The 16,113-nt window shown below is 38.4% G+C and overlaps 1 protein-coding gene across 11 annotated transcripts in view; it reads left to right on the plus strand.

Annotated features, from left to right (window-relative positions):
- lama2 (laminin, alpha 2) overlaps positions 1 to 16,113 on the plus strand; it is a 131,570-nt gene that overhangs the window by 27,409 nt on the left and 88,048 nt on the right. For all 11 annotated transcript variants that reach the window (XM_059024018.1, XM_059024021.1, XM_059024023.1 and 8 more), the window contains exons 3-5: positions 4,580 to 4,692; positions 13,059 to 13,301; positions 15,517 to 15,696. In XM_059024018.1, the coding sequence (XP_058880001.1) occupies positions 4,580 to 4,692; positions 13,059 to 13,301; positions 15,517 to 15,696 (536 nt within the window). The remainder of the gene's footprint in view (positions 1 to 4,579; positions 4,693 to 13,058; positions 13,302 to 15,516; positions 15,697 to 16,113) is intronic.

The raw sequence follows: 16,113 nt of genomic DNA on the forward strand, positions 1-16,113 counted from the left end.
ACATCAGTGGTATTTAGTTCTGCTGTCATACTTAACCATGTCTGTACTGTAGGTGCCCTGACTTGCAGCTCGGACCTTCCAGACTTGATCAGCTGCCGCACCGTACTCAGGGTTCTGCTTTTTAGGGGAAGTTGGCTACGTTGGGTAAAAAAGAGACTTATAAAGGGCCATCTACCAAGTTGAAAAATAACAGATTAATTTTAGCTGTGGTATAAAGTATATAAAAAAGCAGTGCTCTTCATGAGAAAAATATGACTTCCCATTCAAGTATGAAATGTAACCATTACTGAATGGGCATTTACCTAAAGACCTGAATCCTGCATACTTTATACCAAAGCTGCTCTTTGAGCCTGTGACGCAGTTGTGACCCCGCCCCAAAGGGGTCAAAAGTATTGCAGTCAACAGATTTCAGCGCCATTTTTCCTTGCAAGTCTGACTTGATCAGAGAGCCTTGTTCAGATAAGCACATTGATTCGAATTTGATGCAGCTCTTGCTGCTACGCAGTACAGATTTGGAGGAATTAAGACAATGGCTTAGTTGCACAAAATACAAGTGGCTGTCACATGATGCTGTTAACGTGATAATCGAAATGAGCGATCATTGTATGCAATGGTAATGTTTTAAAATATTTTTTATAGTTTTATAACAAAAGTTGCACATGGCCTAAGGTTTATATGCAGTCAAACAGTATTATACATGCGTTATTTATTGCTTTTATTCTTATGGTTTATTTATGGCACTATAATTGAAATTCATTATTGTGTATCATATCATTTATTTTGATTTCTGTCTGTGTTGTTGCTTTAAAACAACTGTTTACACTCCTTGCTCTTTTGAAATTAAATGTTTGTTTAATCATTTAAAGTTTAAACGCAGTGTTTGGACGGCCAGAGCAGCAACACAGAGAACTTGGTCAGTTTACTTGGAAACAACTAGAACATCGCAAAAGTAGGGGCTACTTTTTTGTTTTAATTTTAGGAAGTGTGACAGGGCGGCTAAGTGGTGACGTCAGGCCAGATTCAGGAACAAAACACAGAAGCAAGATACTGCGGTGCAAAAGGCGCTGTTTATTTTTAAAGAACAAAAATAAAATAAAAGGTTTAAACAAAAACACTGCTCCCAGACCGAGCAGACAAAAATAGGTCACCAAAAAGGTCAAGCTGGGCAATAGCCTTCACTGACACTTATTATTTTAGTTTCACTTTTGTTTTGTTTTTGTTTTTCTCGCTCCCGTTCCAACACACTCCATACTCCCACCCGGAACAGGGAAAACGGCAGGGTTTTTATATTGGTGACCATCTCCCGATTAGCAACAAACTAACCAATTAATTAAATAGGGAGATGTCCACCTTCTACACAAGTTTCTGTGTGGATGGGGCTTCCCCATCCACTCTGCCAAACATCACAAAAACACACGGCTTCGCCTTATGTTTGTACATAACTGTGGTGGAGTGTCCCGCCCCTATTTATTATTATTTGTATTTGTTTGCGGCGCGGATAAAAGCGCTGCGTCTTTTGGTATTGTTTTTTATATTTATAATTTATAAACCTGTGAGGATGCGTGGCTGATCAGCTACTGATTATTTAACTAGCTGACAGTCACGCATCCTTACCAAACCCGTGCAGACTGTGGCCGAGGGGTAATAAGATAATTAACAGCTAGTTAACCCCTCGGCCAGAGTATAAGAACCTGCAGCTGTCCGTGCTGCGGGGTTGGTTGTTGGGTGTACAGAGGAGAGTACGGGAGAACACGGGAGAGCGAGCAAAAACAACTGCTATATTTAATATATATTTGTTGCTGTTTATTTGTTTGGCCAACGCGACCTTTTAGTTTTGTGTTTTGTTATTGTTTAAATCTTTTGTTTTTGTTTATTTAGTTAATAAATTATGCTGAGTGCAGTTGCATTCAGCTTCACCCGCCCAGCCACTGTTTTGATTCAGTTACTTCCTGGTCCGTGACGTCACCACACCTCACCACTGCAAGCCAGCCTGCCACAATAACTAAATAATACAAAACAAAACACAAACACAAAATGATAAGCTACACAGGGGCACCCTGTTCTAAAATACACAATACAAATACATTTAAGCCCTGCCCCCTTTTCATGTACAGGGCTCCTAGCTTTTGTGGGTAATCCATCAGCACTTGGTTGTTACTGTATTCAGCAGATCTTTGTCATTTATCCTCTAATATACCTTTTTATAGGACAGTTTACTCCAACTCGGTGTCATACGTAAGCAATAATACATACTATATATATATACAATAAAATAGATTGTCTAAGTCAAGTACAACCACAATATGTTTCTTACGGTAGTGGTTTTATGCAATGTAGAGAAACTGTTAAATGTTTTACTGTTTCCAATCCATCCATACATTATTTAAAAATAAATTATCAGACTGAAAGTATAGGGTGTGGGACTCTGACCCCTGCTGGGCACCACCAAAAATGATACAAACCTGGTTCCTATGGATGCCTTGGCACACCAGTGGCCGAGGCATCTGTTATACGACTTCCCACCGCTCGCCCTGCTGCCACTGTGTCTGGAGAAAACCAGGCAGGACCAGGCCATGGTGCTCCTAGTAGCCCCATATTGACCCTGATGCAGCTCCTGAGCGGCCAGTCGTGGAGACTGCTGACACACCTCAGTCAGGCACGGGGGACCTTATGGCATCCTGACCCATTGAGCCTACAGCTCTGGGTCCGGCCCCTGAACGGCTGTATTTGAGCCATCTGGGACTTTCAAACAGGGCTATCAACACCCTTCAGAATGCCAGGGCAGCATCCATGCGTTTCCAGTACGGATACAATTGGGGCGTCTTTCAGACGTAGTGTCTGCCTCGTTGGGTTCAACCTCACGACTTGTCCCATGGCAATCATACTGCCATTTTTGCAGGACCTTTTTAATGAGGGCAAATCCCCCTCCACGTTAAAGGTCTATCTGGCAGCTGTTTCAGCTTGCCATGTCAAGATTGACTCTGTCTCCCCACACTGACTATGACTCATTTCTTGGCGGGGTGATTCTTGAAAGGGGCTCGGCGGCTTCGGCCGCCTATGAAGGACAGCGCCCCTCAATGGAGGCTAAATGTGGTGCTTAATGTACTCATGAACCCTCAATTTGAGCCCTTGCATTCAGCTGAGCTGCAATTTGTATAATTTAAAGCAGCTTTCCTCCTTGCAATCACCTCCGCAAAGCGGGTGAGCGAGATGCAGGCATTCTCTATCGCGAAAGCCTGCTACTTTTTACAGAGGCCAGGACAAATGTCACGCTTCGCACCAATCTTGCTTTCTTGCCGAACACTACCTCGGCTTTCCATGTCAACCAGTCTGTGGAATTGGAGGCTTTCCATCCACCTCCTTATCATTCTGACAGGGAGTGACAGCTTCATACACTCCATACACACAAGTTGGAGGCAGTCTGAACAATTTTTTGTCTGTTATGGGGCAAAGTCCTGTGGTCCAGCCCTGTCTAAGCAGTGGCTGCCCAAGTGGACACGGTCTTATTCCAGGGTGCATCTGTTAGGGACATTTGCAGCAGCAGCGTGGGCTTCTCCCCATACCTTCACTAGGTTCTGCAGGCTAAATGTCGTGGATCCTCAAAACCCTGGTTTTGGAACTAGAGTGTTAAGGACAGCTTCCCAGTTGACCCTTACAGCACAGGCATAGAGGTGAAATTCTCCCTCACTTTTTCACCCTGGCTACTTGTAACAGGTTCTGAATGATAACGCACAGGGCAGCCTCTTGGCTTAGCCTTGTAGCATTCCCGATGTTCTGCATTCATGCCCTTGCGACGGCTTGGGTATACTCACCCATTCAGTAATGGTTACATTTTGCACTTGAAAGGGAAACGTTAGGTTATTATCATAACCCCTACCTGAAATAGAAATGTCACCATTCACCTTCAAGGTCACTGCGTCCATTATTCGCAGCAGGCTTGAAGGAAAATGACGCAGAGATCTGTGACTGCAGTGCTTTTGATCCCTCGTGGGCAGGGTCACGACTGTGTCACAGGCCCAAAGAGCAGCATTGCTATAAAGTATTTAGGATTCTGGTCTTTGGGAGGTCAATTCAGTAATGGTTACATTTCTATTTCAGGGAACCAGGGTTATGATAATAACCTAATGTTCTCATATCCCAGTCGGCACTGAATACATTTTTTGCTTCCACAGGCTCCAAAAACAATATTTATTTCAGTGTAATTGTAAATACCTAAAAACACGCTAGATGCACTAAAGGAGCTTCCTGATTTGAACATTTTGAGACCACCCAGATGAAAAACGGCTGTGTAATTGAGAACAGTGTATAGTAGATGGCCAGGACCATAACGGGAGTTCAGCTGCATTAAATGATTTAAGATTACTGTTACAAATTAACTTCATACAGAAACTATAGTTTTGGGTACACCATGTGTTGGGGGACGTGGTCCTCAATGGTCTCAATCCTTGATGGTCTTCCATTAATCCTCAATGATTTACCATTAAACATTTGAGAAGGCTGGAGATGGTACAAGACTAGAATGCAAGAAACTGAATCTCTGTCCCTCCTGAATTTAAACACTTTTTCTCTGCATTAACAGAACGTCATCCAATCACCTATGCTATTGATGGCACAAATAGGTGGTGGCAAAGCCCCAGCATCCAGAATGGCATGGACTTTCATTATGTTACTATTACCTTGGATCTTGGACAGGTAGGAATAAACAAATATATAGCCTATTTTGGCAAAACAAATAATAAAAAAAATCACCTTTTAGAATAATTTAATAAGTGCATTCTTTGCTATATTTATGAACTAGTTTATACAGTTATATGACTAGAATGTTTCCCTCTTGCACTTTTTATGCACATTTATAGTGAAGATGTATACAAGGCATGTATATTTGTCACAATTAAAAAATTACCACTGCTTGAGTTAAGGATTCCGCTGTTATATGTAGGACATTTCCATTATATAAATGATGTTGTAAATTGTATTATGACTATTTGTTGCATTTGTTTTGCTTGTTGAAGCCAGTTTCTTTTAAGTTCACGACTAGTCTGCAAATTAGCAGTGTATCTGTATTAAAGACCTGGTTGGCACTGCAAACAGTTAATTATTTCAGAATTCCTCTAACTTCAACAGGAACTGTAGAATTTGAGACCAATTAGCCTTCTTCAAGCGTCAATACTGCTATAGAAATGTCTAGACAAGATAACAATATTAAATACATATTTAAACTGTTGTATTCACTAAATCTGTGTTTTTCAAAGGACTTATATATCACTGCGACCAAACAACTTTTCAGTCTGCCTCTTCACAGTATCATGGCAATTAGTAATTGTTATGTATGTGTATTCAAATGAATTATTAAGTCCAGAGACTCTTTGCCTCAGCAATAGGAGTGATGAAGGTCAGAAGACAACTGTCAGTTATTACTTTTCTCCAAATGAGAAAAACAGGGCACCACCTTCTTAACATCGCTGAAGAGAAAGTTTAATTTAATGTAGAATTAAGTGTGTATATAAAGAGAAGAATTCACTTTTATGTCTTAGTAAACTGTACAGCATTTAAATTATGTTGCAGCTACCACAATAGTCACAAACCAGTCGCAAATAAGTCGAAGTCTAGTTTGAAATGTACTAAACATGCACAATGCTGTTAGGGAATAGTTTGTAGCAGCAGTTTTGCTTTGCAGTTCATCCTTAGATGAATATGTAATTATGGGCGTTACTGCATAAATTCTTAAAAAGGGGGTGGAGTTAGTGTAAATTAGGGTTCTCAAATATTATCCTGACGGGAATTTCGACACTTACAATTGCATCAATTTGTTAAGAAATTTTGAAAGCATGTGTTTTTTTTTGTTTTTTTTTTTGTTTTTTTTTTAATTTAGTCGTTGCCAATTAGTTTTTATTATTTTCTCCCCAATTTGAAATGCCCAATTATTTTTGGGCTCAGCTCACCGCTACCACCCCTGCGCTGACTCGGGAGGGGCGAAGATGAACACACACTGTCCTCCGAAGCGTGTGCCGTCAGCCGCCCGCTTCTTTACATGCAGACTCACCGTGCAGCTGCCTCAGAGCTACAGCGTCGGAGGACAACGCAGCTCTGGGCAGCTTCAAGGCAAGCCCGCAGGCGCCCGGCCAGACTACAGGGGTCGCTGGTGCGCGGTGAGCCGAGGACACCCTGGCCGACCTATGACTTTGACTGTCCTGTATGTATCATAACTTGTCAATGTGGCACCATGATCTATTTTGTGTTAATTGTCTAGGCTACTAAGTATGCCAAGTCAATAATAATAATAATTTAAAAATGCTAAAATAATTTAGTTTCAATTTAAAATAATATTTTATTTGCATTGTACACCAATGTGTACAATGCAGTAGCATGATTTCTTTTGTGTTGCTGGTAGCCTAGCTACAGGCGAAAGTAAAAAGAAAGTGCTCTAGGTATTCATTTGATTTTACTACTGTACTATATACTGTATAGGCGTACTGTACAGATTTATATTTTTTGCATAATGTAATGTGTAGCCGACCCAAAACAATGCTAAAGAACTTGCTAAGATGACGTAACAAATATTTAAATTAGTATATTGCTGCTCTCTTCATTAACATATTTTCTCTAGTACATACAACAAAATGTATACTTTGTGCTGCAACAGGCCCATCTTAGTACATCTACCCCTTAATGTTTTTATTTCTGGGTGAAGTGCAAGATTATATATAATGAAAGCAATTCTTGTCGCATTAAATTTAAATTGTTTCTCTGCAATTATAGTGATACAAATCTAAAATACCCTATGATTTTTTGGCAGTGGGAGGCCCCTATCTGATCTAAAAATCATTGTTTAGGAAGTTGGCTCATGCCTCTTCCCACATGCATACACACAAATACCTCTTGTCGCATCTGGAGACAATAGTTAAACTCAGATTTTATAACTTAAATAAGGAGAATGATTTACATCAAATGGTATAAAAACTAAAAGATATGAAATATTGAATGCTCATTTATTTTGCTTAGAAATTGTAGTCATGATAGTTGGACAGTCTACAGGCTTCAAGCTAAATTATAATGATGGAGAACATTCAGTCAGCAGAAAAAATCAGCATGGGATGTGTTCAGTGTGAGTCGAATCCTTCTGTGGGGACAAGGTGTAGGACATTTGTCTGCTGCTGTTATTGTCATCTGCAGAAGTTTCTGTTTGCCTGTTGTATGATCCATCAAATACTGCTGCATCTTATTGAAGCTGTTTGCTGTAATTTGTTTCAAAGGACCAAGAAGCTTATGACAACCTGTCACTAACACAGGATGCAGGGACAAGACTATTTGTGGTGTCATTCACTGGTAATGCATCAACATCTCCTATTACATCTGGAAAGCAGCTGGCAGATAGTTGTATGCACCTTATGACCTCTGCTGCACAGTGGATGATATGTCACTGTAAATAATTTGAATTCCAGTACTATACAAGGTTGTGCATCTGTTCAAAAAGTGGATTCTGTTATACTAAACTGAACGATGTAATAATGTGAACAGTGGAGATCCATACAGAACCACCCCAGTCCCTTGGAAACCTGGGGTGGATGTCAACCAGCAAACTTTCAAGCATCACACTGACTGCTTGATCTGGCTATTTTCTGTCAAAATGCTGCTGAGATGTGTTTCTCATCATTCGGACAAATATGAATGCACTATACAGTTTCCTGTTGATAACCAAGACTACACTATATTGAAAGAAGAAATGGTAGTCTAGTCTGTATTATTCCTAAAATAGGTCCTGCATATTTTGATGTACCCTAAAATTAATGGATTATCATCATGGTATGTACAGAATTGAAGAAACCAATCAGGTTTTGCCAACTAACATTAGAAAGGTACACAAATCAAACAGACAATTTTCTTTTTGATTACCTATGTCTTGGAGTAATAGTAATACATTGGTGCTACATTGAGGCAAAGAAGAACATTTAATCAAATCATTAGATTTACCAGCAGAATGAAATGTGTTTCCATCAAATACCATACACTAGATAGATGAGGCAATATCACAGGCAGATAGAGAAGGGAGAAAAGTAAGAAAGGTGAGATTCATAAATTTGCATGGACCGAACTTGTGTCTGTTTGGAAGACTTGGCACAGAGCTGTAAAGGCTTATGGCCAACCGTTGACAGATAACATGAGATTATGGTATAACATTTGTTGGATACTTCTGAGACCTTGTCAGGATGTGGGTAGTGCGGTAAGGATAAAATGTCCACAATGGGGTATTTGCAAGCAGCTCTGCTTTTATTTCCAGAATTATTCCCTCTATCAGCAATGATATCGGGGATTACAGGATTGAAACAATAAACAATATATACAGTCCCAAAGTGCACACACGTATTGTGAGGGGTGTGCAAGGGCAGGTGCTCCGAGTGCTGGGACAGGTTGAAGTGATGTGGCAGTGCAGGTGCTCCGGGTGGTAGTGCAGGCTCCGTAGCTTCAGCTCCCGAATCTGTCTCCGTCTGCTTACACAAAAACAACAACAAAACAGCAACAGGTAACATTATTATTATTATTATTATTATTATTATTATTATTATTATTATTTATTGCTTAGCAGACCCCCTTATCTGGGGCGACTTACAATTGTTACAAGATATCACATTTTTACATATAATTACCCATTTATACAATTAGTTTTTTTTCTGGAGCAATCTATGTAAAGTACCTTGCTCAAGGGTACAGCAGCAGTGTCCCCCACCTGGGATTGAACCCACAACCCTCAGGTCAAGAGCCAGCGCCCAGAGCCCTAATCACTACTCCACACTGCTGCCCACATCAGTGTAAGGGGCCGTACTCACTTAGCTGCATCCCCTTTGTACTTCTAAACTCCCTGTGGTCAGTATGGGGCCACTCTCTATCCAATCGCTGCACGCAACACAGCTGATCACAATAGAGCTGTTCAACAGTCTTACAGCTACGGTCTTTCACCAAGATGACCAACTTCCGGTTCCGTCCTATCATTGAGTCGGCCCATCCCTGTGAAGGCGTACCACCAACCTTACTTAGCGCCCTTCCAGGTCAGGAGGTAGATTTACAGTTCAGATTCATTCTCTCCCGTTAACAGACCTCTCAGACCTTAATAAAAAAGTTATTCTATTTGAAAGAGTCAAATAAGATAAAACAAATGTATTATTATTTTCTGAAATCCTGCTGTTACTTTACCTTCAGTATGCTTGCTACCATTAGAAATGTACAACAAAGCAAGTGAATTACATAACACATAACTGCTACACAATATGCACATTTTTATGTAAGTTTGTCAATTAAAAAATCACTGATTTACAACACATAAACTAATAAATAATCTGTCATAATGGAAACAATCAATAGGGTTGCATTAAAGATAAACTACTAAATGTATTATAACATAAAACAATGCTTACTTGTTTCATGGCAATAGACAGGAAGGAGTAGAGCTTTTAAAAGTAGTTTGTCAAGAGTTGTACTTAGACACTTTCTAAAATTTAAGTAAGTGGGAAAGATGTTGAGTGTCTGGCACAATCTATGCTGGCTCATGTTTTATAAATGGCCATCAATTATTTAGATGCCCCCTTTGCAGGCAGCCGAAACACTAGCACAGTACTTACAATACAGGGGGTGGCTTATTAAGGGATTTATCCAAGGAACCTCAGATTTATGTAACTATAATATACTTCTATTCACTACATTTGATGCAGAATAATAGACATTTGGCACACCGTTCTGTACAAACAGACACTATGTCACACTTTGATTACCAGGTCACATTCCTTCTGACCCACATAGAAACAGATGTGCTGCAGCAGAACGGACTCATTACTACATCTGCACTGTTAACAAGCCAGAACTTCAATCAACACATGGAAAGCAAGATCCCCTCCCTACTTTGTCCTGGAAAATGAACACAGAGACCCTTTATTGACTACCTGTATGGAATAATATTCTATTTCAGGCCTTGAAAATGATTAAGGGGTTTGATGGCTTAACAGCTATTGTGTTAAAGAAATATAATATCATATTAGGTAAGATGAAGGCAGAAAGAAGCAAGCATTTCATATTATAGAGTATGGTGAGTAAATGAATTAGCACTACCACTGTATAGAGGGGTTTTGATAAAAAATGCTACACCCTTCTAAATAAAGGTTTGAATGCAACATTGGACAAAAGCAAAATATTGTGTATTTGACAGACATCTTATTTTGGTATTACAGTGAACATTAATCTTGAAAGAGATGTTTAAACACAGTCGGGTTAGTGCTCAAGTGTTTTATTAGTAACTGAAAACTGATAAACATTATCAGGTGCTTCTCAAGTGAAATAGTTGGTGTCATGGGACAAAAATACAAAAAGCATGCTGTACATAATCTTTCTGTTTTAGACAAGGAAGATCGAGTCTGCTCGTGTTTTAAAAAACAATCACTTAAGGGTTATGCTAAATGAATTGCCTATTAAATGTCAAATTATTTATTAAATAAATACAAACACCAATATACCCAACTGTTTTCTCAAACCTGTCATTGGCTTGGTTTACATGCACATGAAAATGGACTCTACAGTCAGGACTGTGTGACATTGTCACGCGAATACATTGTGAAACAGCATAAGGACGTCCTTTTTACAGCGTGACTTTAACAGCAGGGTCAATCATGATAAAAATACCTGTAAAAACCCATGTAAACCGGAGCAGGAATCGTGCTTGTGGCTCACCAGATTTCAGCAGTCAAGATCCCGTTCTTCTGACTTAATCTCCAGCAGAAAGGCCGTACAAAACATCCCCCCCCCCCCAAACACACAAACACACACACACACACACACACACAAAATGTACATTTATGGACTACTTTAAATAACCGCTGCGGGTATACTCATACCTACAACTGTCAACGGCAGTCATTATCATGGTACATTTTAAACATCATCAATATTAAAATGAAAGACAAACTATCAGATACAACTCAAAAGTTTTATTCAAGCACATCATATCAAACATCTGCACAGCCGAAATACCGTATTTAAATGAACTATTAAACATAAAAGGGTTTATTTTCTAACTTACCACATATAATGCACTACTTCAAAAAATGAAAAACTATAACAAACTAAACATTTCAAAACAAACTAGTGTGTAAACAGGTTTATGTACATACAAACTGTAAAAACAAAAGTAGTTTTTAATCTAAAACAAAAGTAACATCTGATTTCTCTTGCATGTGTGTCACTCGCAGCACAGAATCCAGGTTGAGCTGCTGCAGCCTGCTGCTTAGCTGTTTTTCTGATCGAAATGTTTCTGCTGAAGCGCTGTGGCTAGCTTCAAGATGAAATCTCTCCTACTTATATTTTCCCCGGTGCATTCTTGTACAAAACGAAGGAATTGATGGCTGCCAGGTACAATAGAGATAACAACAGGCTTGCATTTTTTTTTTATGAATATTGTAGCCATATTCAAAATTAAAACATGTTTGTAAAAGGCGGTTCTAGTGTTAATGAAATGTAACTTTTAGATGTTCCACACACACACATAAATATAAATTCTAAGTAGTAAAACTGGTACTTAGTAGAAATTATATTTTATATAATTGTGTGTGTGTGTGTTGGAAAGGTAACCAGACAAACAAGTAGCTAATGCGCAGCGTAATTCAGAATGTGTGTGACAACACGTGAATTAATTTGTCTTGTTAAATGTTTTTATCTCCATGGCAATGCATGAAGCTCTCCTCACGATATTCAGAGTCGTTCTTTTCCTACTTAGTAAGCAGACACGGACATTTAAATATCCCCTCCTCTAAATGGCTATGAATCGGACGATTTTTTTCCTGAATCAGAACTGCATAGCAACGCATTTCCTGAAAAGTACGGTAAACACGTTGTGAGGAAAACTGTCATGACTTGTGCATGTAAACGCTGCCATTGTTTCAAAATTCTATTTGTTTGTCATCATTGTACAGTATCTTTGGTCTACCTTGATCTTAAGATGCTATCTCAACTTATTACATTTATTTCATATACCACTCTTTACCTGCTCTGGAATCTTCATATTATGTTGAGGGTGCTGGCAGTCTCATTGATGACACCAGTGATAATGAACCAAGGGTTGAGTGGAATGGGAATTCTGATTATTCAAAATGGATGCTTTGTTCTGCTCTCTGCTGTGCTCACAAATTAAGATAAAACAACTAAAAAATCTTCCCAGTCACGATAGTAATTTAGATTAATTCCTGCTCAGATTCCTGCAAAGATTGATGGTTCCTGGAGACCGGACTCCTCAAATGCAGTCACTAACCATACACAACCAGAATGGCATTTCCTTCCTTCCCTGGTATTTCTCCCTCAGTTAGAAGGGCAGTCACATAAAATATCTCACCCATTTGAAAATGAAAACTAAGACTCAATTTAATTGGTAATTTGTTTTCATTTATTTATTAATGTATTCTTTTTTTTATTTTTGAGTTGGCAGCATCAGTGTGTCCCTATGCATATCCAAACCTGTTGCTTGGAGTAGGAACACAAGTCAGCCCTTGCAACATGGTCTACCACAGAGTGGCTTGCAGTTCAAACATGCAAAAAAGAGATACAATGCAGAAAAAGCTAATCTTTAGAGACAAAAAGGAAAGAAAGTGCTAAGGACACAAATCTGTCAGCATAAAGAAGCTTTGAATTATCTTTCCTAAACCAATTAAGGGGTAGATTAGATCAACCTATGAGCAGCCTAAATAAGCCACTGCTTTATATTTTTAGAGCTTTTTACAGTACCATGGCATCTACCAGGATTGCATCAACAGAAAGGATATTGATGCGATCACAGGTGTATTAAATACTTTAAAAAAAAATACAGCCTGTGGGGATATTGGTTGATCAAATCAACCCCTAAGTGCCATAAAGTAAGTTTAACACAACTAGACACAGCTAGAAAATCACTGTAAATTGCTTCATATAGAAAACACATTGTAGTTATTAAAACTACTGTTTAATTTGACTGTTTGTGTAGAAAACTGTTCTAATATTCCCACGTCTATAATTATCTATTAAATAAATGAAATGTTTGTGTTCCTCAGGTTTTCCAGATTGCATATGTGATAATTAAGGCTGCCAATTCCCCTCGCCCTGGAAACTGGATTTTAGAGCGCTCCATGGATGGCGATACCTTCGAACCTTGGCAGTACTTTGCAATTACAGACACTGAATGCCTTACTCGCTTCAACATCTTACCCAGGACAGGACCACCATCTTATACCAAAGATGATGACGTAATATGCACCTCCTACTACTCTAAAATCCACCCATTAGAAAATGGAGAAGTAAGTATATTTATATTGACAGAAATCATGAATTAGCATGCAGATTCATTTTCTAGTCACTGTAAAAGCCTATTCATTATTCAATCAAAAATCACATAGACCTTCAGAACTGCACAAAATTAACAATTTACAACAATAAAGCAAGCATGAGATGAAGCATTTTTCTATTTGACTGTACTTTTAACTCATGGCTTATGATTGAGTGTTTAATGTTACATAACAAGACTGTACATTTTAATTCGCTTATACAGTATTGAAATGAAACTCACACAGCAAGTGTTTATCTAACTATGGGGTATAAGAGGATCAAAGTTTTTTTCCCTAGATGGATTTTATTCATTCTAGTATCTACAGAGCAATACAGTATTTTAGTATTTTCTTTTTAATATATCCCTGTTGATTTTTATTCCCCAAATGAATGAGTTACTATAAATTATATATATATATATATATATATATATATATATATATATATATATATATATATATATATATATATATATATATTAGGGGTTTTAATCAATTAAAGATTAATCGATTGATCATGTCTGTGGGTGTTGAGCGATTTAAAAAATCATTGATCGATTAATCTAGTCTACTCATGTGCTGTAGCAAAAAACATTGAGTGAGAAAGAAATCTAGAAAGATGGCGTAGAGTACTTCAAAAGACAATGACAAACAGGTTACAGGGAGATATACCCAACATTTTGACATAGCTCAGAACAGTGTTTTTCAGGTTGTTGGAGGGGCGCCAAGACCTGACTGGAAAATACTTTTTTTTCTGACTTCCTTGCGATTGTAAAAGCTCCACAGTAAATGGCAGACTCAGTGGGTCTCCAGAATGATTGACTCGATCAACTGTCCAGCCAGGCAGGGATCACGTTTAATCTGACCAACCCCCTGTTAAATCTGACCAATTTCAGACCTATCGTAGCTCAGCGCCTGAATGAGATGGATGCAGTAATTTTATAAATTAAATATGTGAATAAAATTCATGCTATCTGATTTATTATTCATTGAGGTATACAGAGAAAGGTCTTTTTTTGTTTTGTTTAAATAAGAAAAACACCCACCAACAATACTACTGTGAATCCAAAGGCTAATAAATGTTTCTACCAATTAGCTAATTAAACAGCAATGCCGTTTTAAAAAAAAGACATGTTAATGCTCATTATACAATTTAACATCCATTAATGAGATATCTCTTGAACTAGCTTCCAGAATTGTGTAGACATGTAAGCCCAACATACTGTAACTCAACAGTGCATAGAGGCTGGGTGGGGATGAGAGAAACTTCTGGTGCCAAAAGGTTTCCCAATAACAGAATGAAATGCAAGGTCCTATTCGAAAAATCTTCGATGGCCAGTCTCATGTCAACAGATATACGAGTACTGTAGATGGTGTAGTGCAGTGCAGGTTATATTGAGGTTTTAGCTGTTGTAGTTCAATGGCCACAACATACAGTATGAAGTACTCTTTCTATGGTAGCACTGCTTACATCTGACATTCAAGTATGTCAAAGCCTGTTCACAGATAGAGTGACCCTGGAGCTTCAGACCACATGTTATGATGTGCTGGAATGGAGCATATGCCAGTGCCTGAACCAGAACACTCAGGGACTCGCTGAGCCACTTCAGCAAGAGTGGAACCATAATTGCTCTTGTGACCTGTGAGATTCAATTCCATAGAATCTGTGAGTGCAGCATGTGTAGCAGCTGGTTTTGGTCACACTCAATATCAAATTTCACTTCACCTTGATGTGGTATAAATAATGTTAATGTGAATTTGAATTGAGCCCTTTAACCATTTCTGCATCAATATTACCTCACTCCTGGTTTCTTTTAAATAATCATCATATGAAGTCTGATGCATGATACACACGAGGCAAATAAACCCTGTAGGAACATATAGGACATTGGATGTAGAATTCTGTTATAGATCTGCTTTTTATGTGTTAAAAAGCAGTAAAAATAAAAAGCTACTTCTGACTCATGGCAGAAGTAAACAGTGGAGGTAGAATTATGTTAACAAAAGTTGTTTTGGTGAATCAAGATCTGGTCAGACTTATGGACTTATGCTGCCAAGAACGGCATTGGCCTTGTAGCCATTCCCTGAATGGAGGCCAACAGTAGAAAGTATCAGTTAAGACAATGAATAATTTGATTAGTGCAATCAGATGTACTATTCTCACCTGTTTTTCTGTTGGTTTGTTTAGATTCACACTTCCCTGATCAATGGAAGACCCAGTGCAGATGATCCTTCCCCTGTCTTGCTGAACTTCACCTCTGCCCGATATATTCGCTTTCAATTTCGAAGGATAAGGACCCTAAATGCTGATTTAATGACATTGGCTTACAATGATCCCAGAGATGTTGACCCTATTGTAACTCGACGGGTAAGATAGTGGTAGCTCTAAGCGTAATTTGAAAGTATTTGAGCCAGAAGAAATATAAGACATGTTAATTCAACACATACATTTATCTTGCAAAGCAGAATATATGGCAGAAAGCAAAATGTGTTGCAATGGAAATCTGTTAATTTCTGAGAAACATTAACCTTACCATTTGTCTACTCTACACAATTACTACTTACAGTATTTCAGTATGTTACATGGCAATAATTGTTAAATATTACAAATACACATGGTTGTTCAGTAACACACAAAAAAAATCAAACAGCTTTAGATTTTTCTGTTAGGACAGATAACAAATTTGAATCCTTTTAAAAAATCAGTTGCTTAGAATCTTGAATATAGTTTAATTTCCCAAGCTACTAATTCAGTGGCTCAGAAATAAAATTACCACATAAATCT

This window comes from Acipenser ruthenus, chromosome 5 (genome assembly GCF_902713425.1).
Source record: "Acipenser ruthenus chromosome 5, fAciRut3.2 maternal haplotype, whole genome shotgun sequence".
NCBI lineage: Eukaryota > Metazoa > Chordata > Actinopteri > Acipenseriformes > Acipenseridae > Acipenser > Acipenser ruthenus.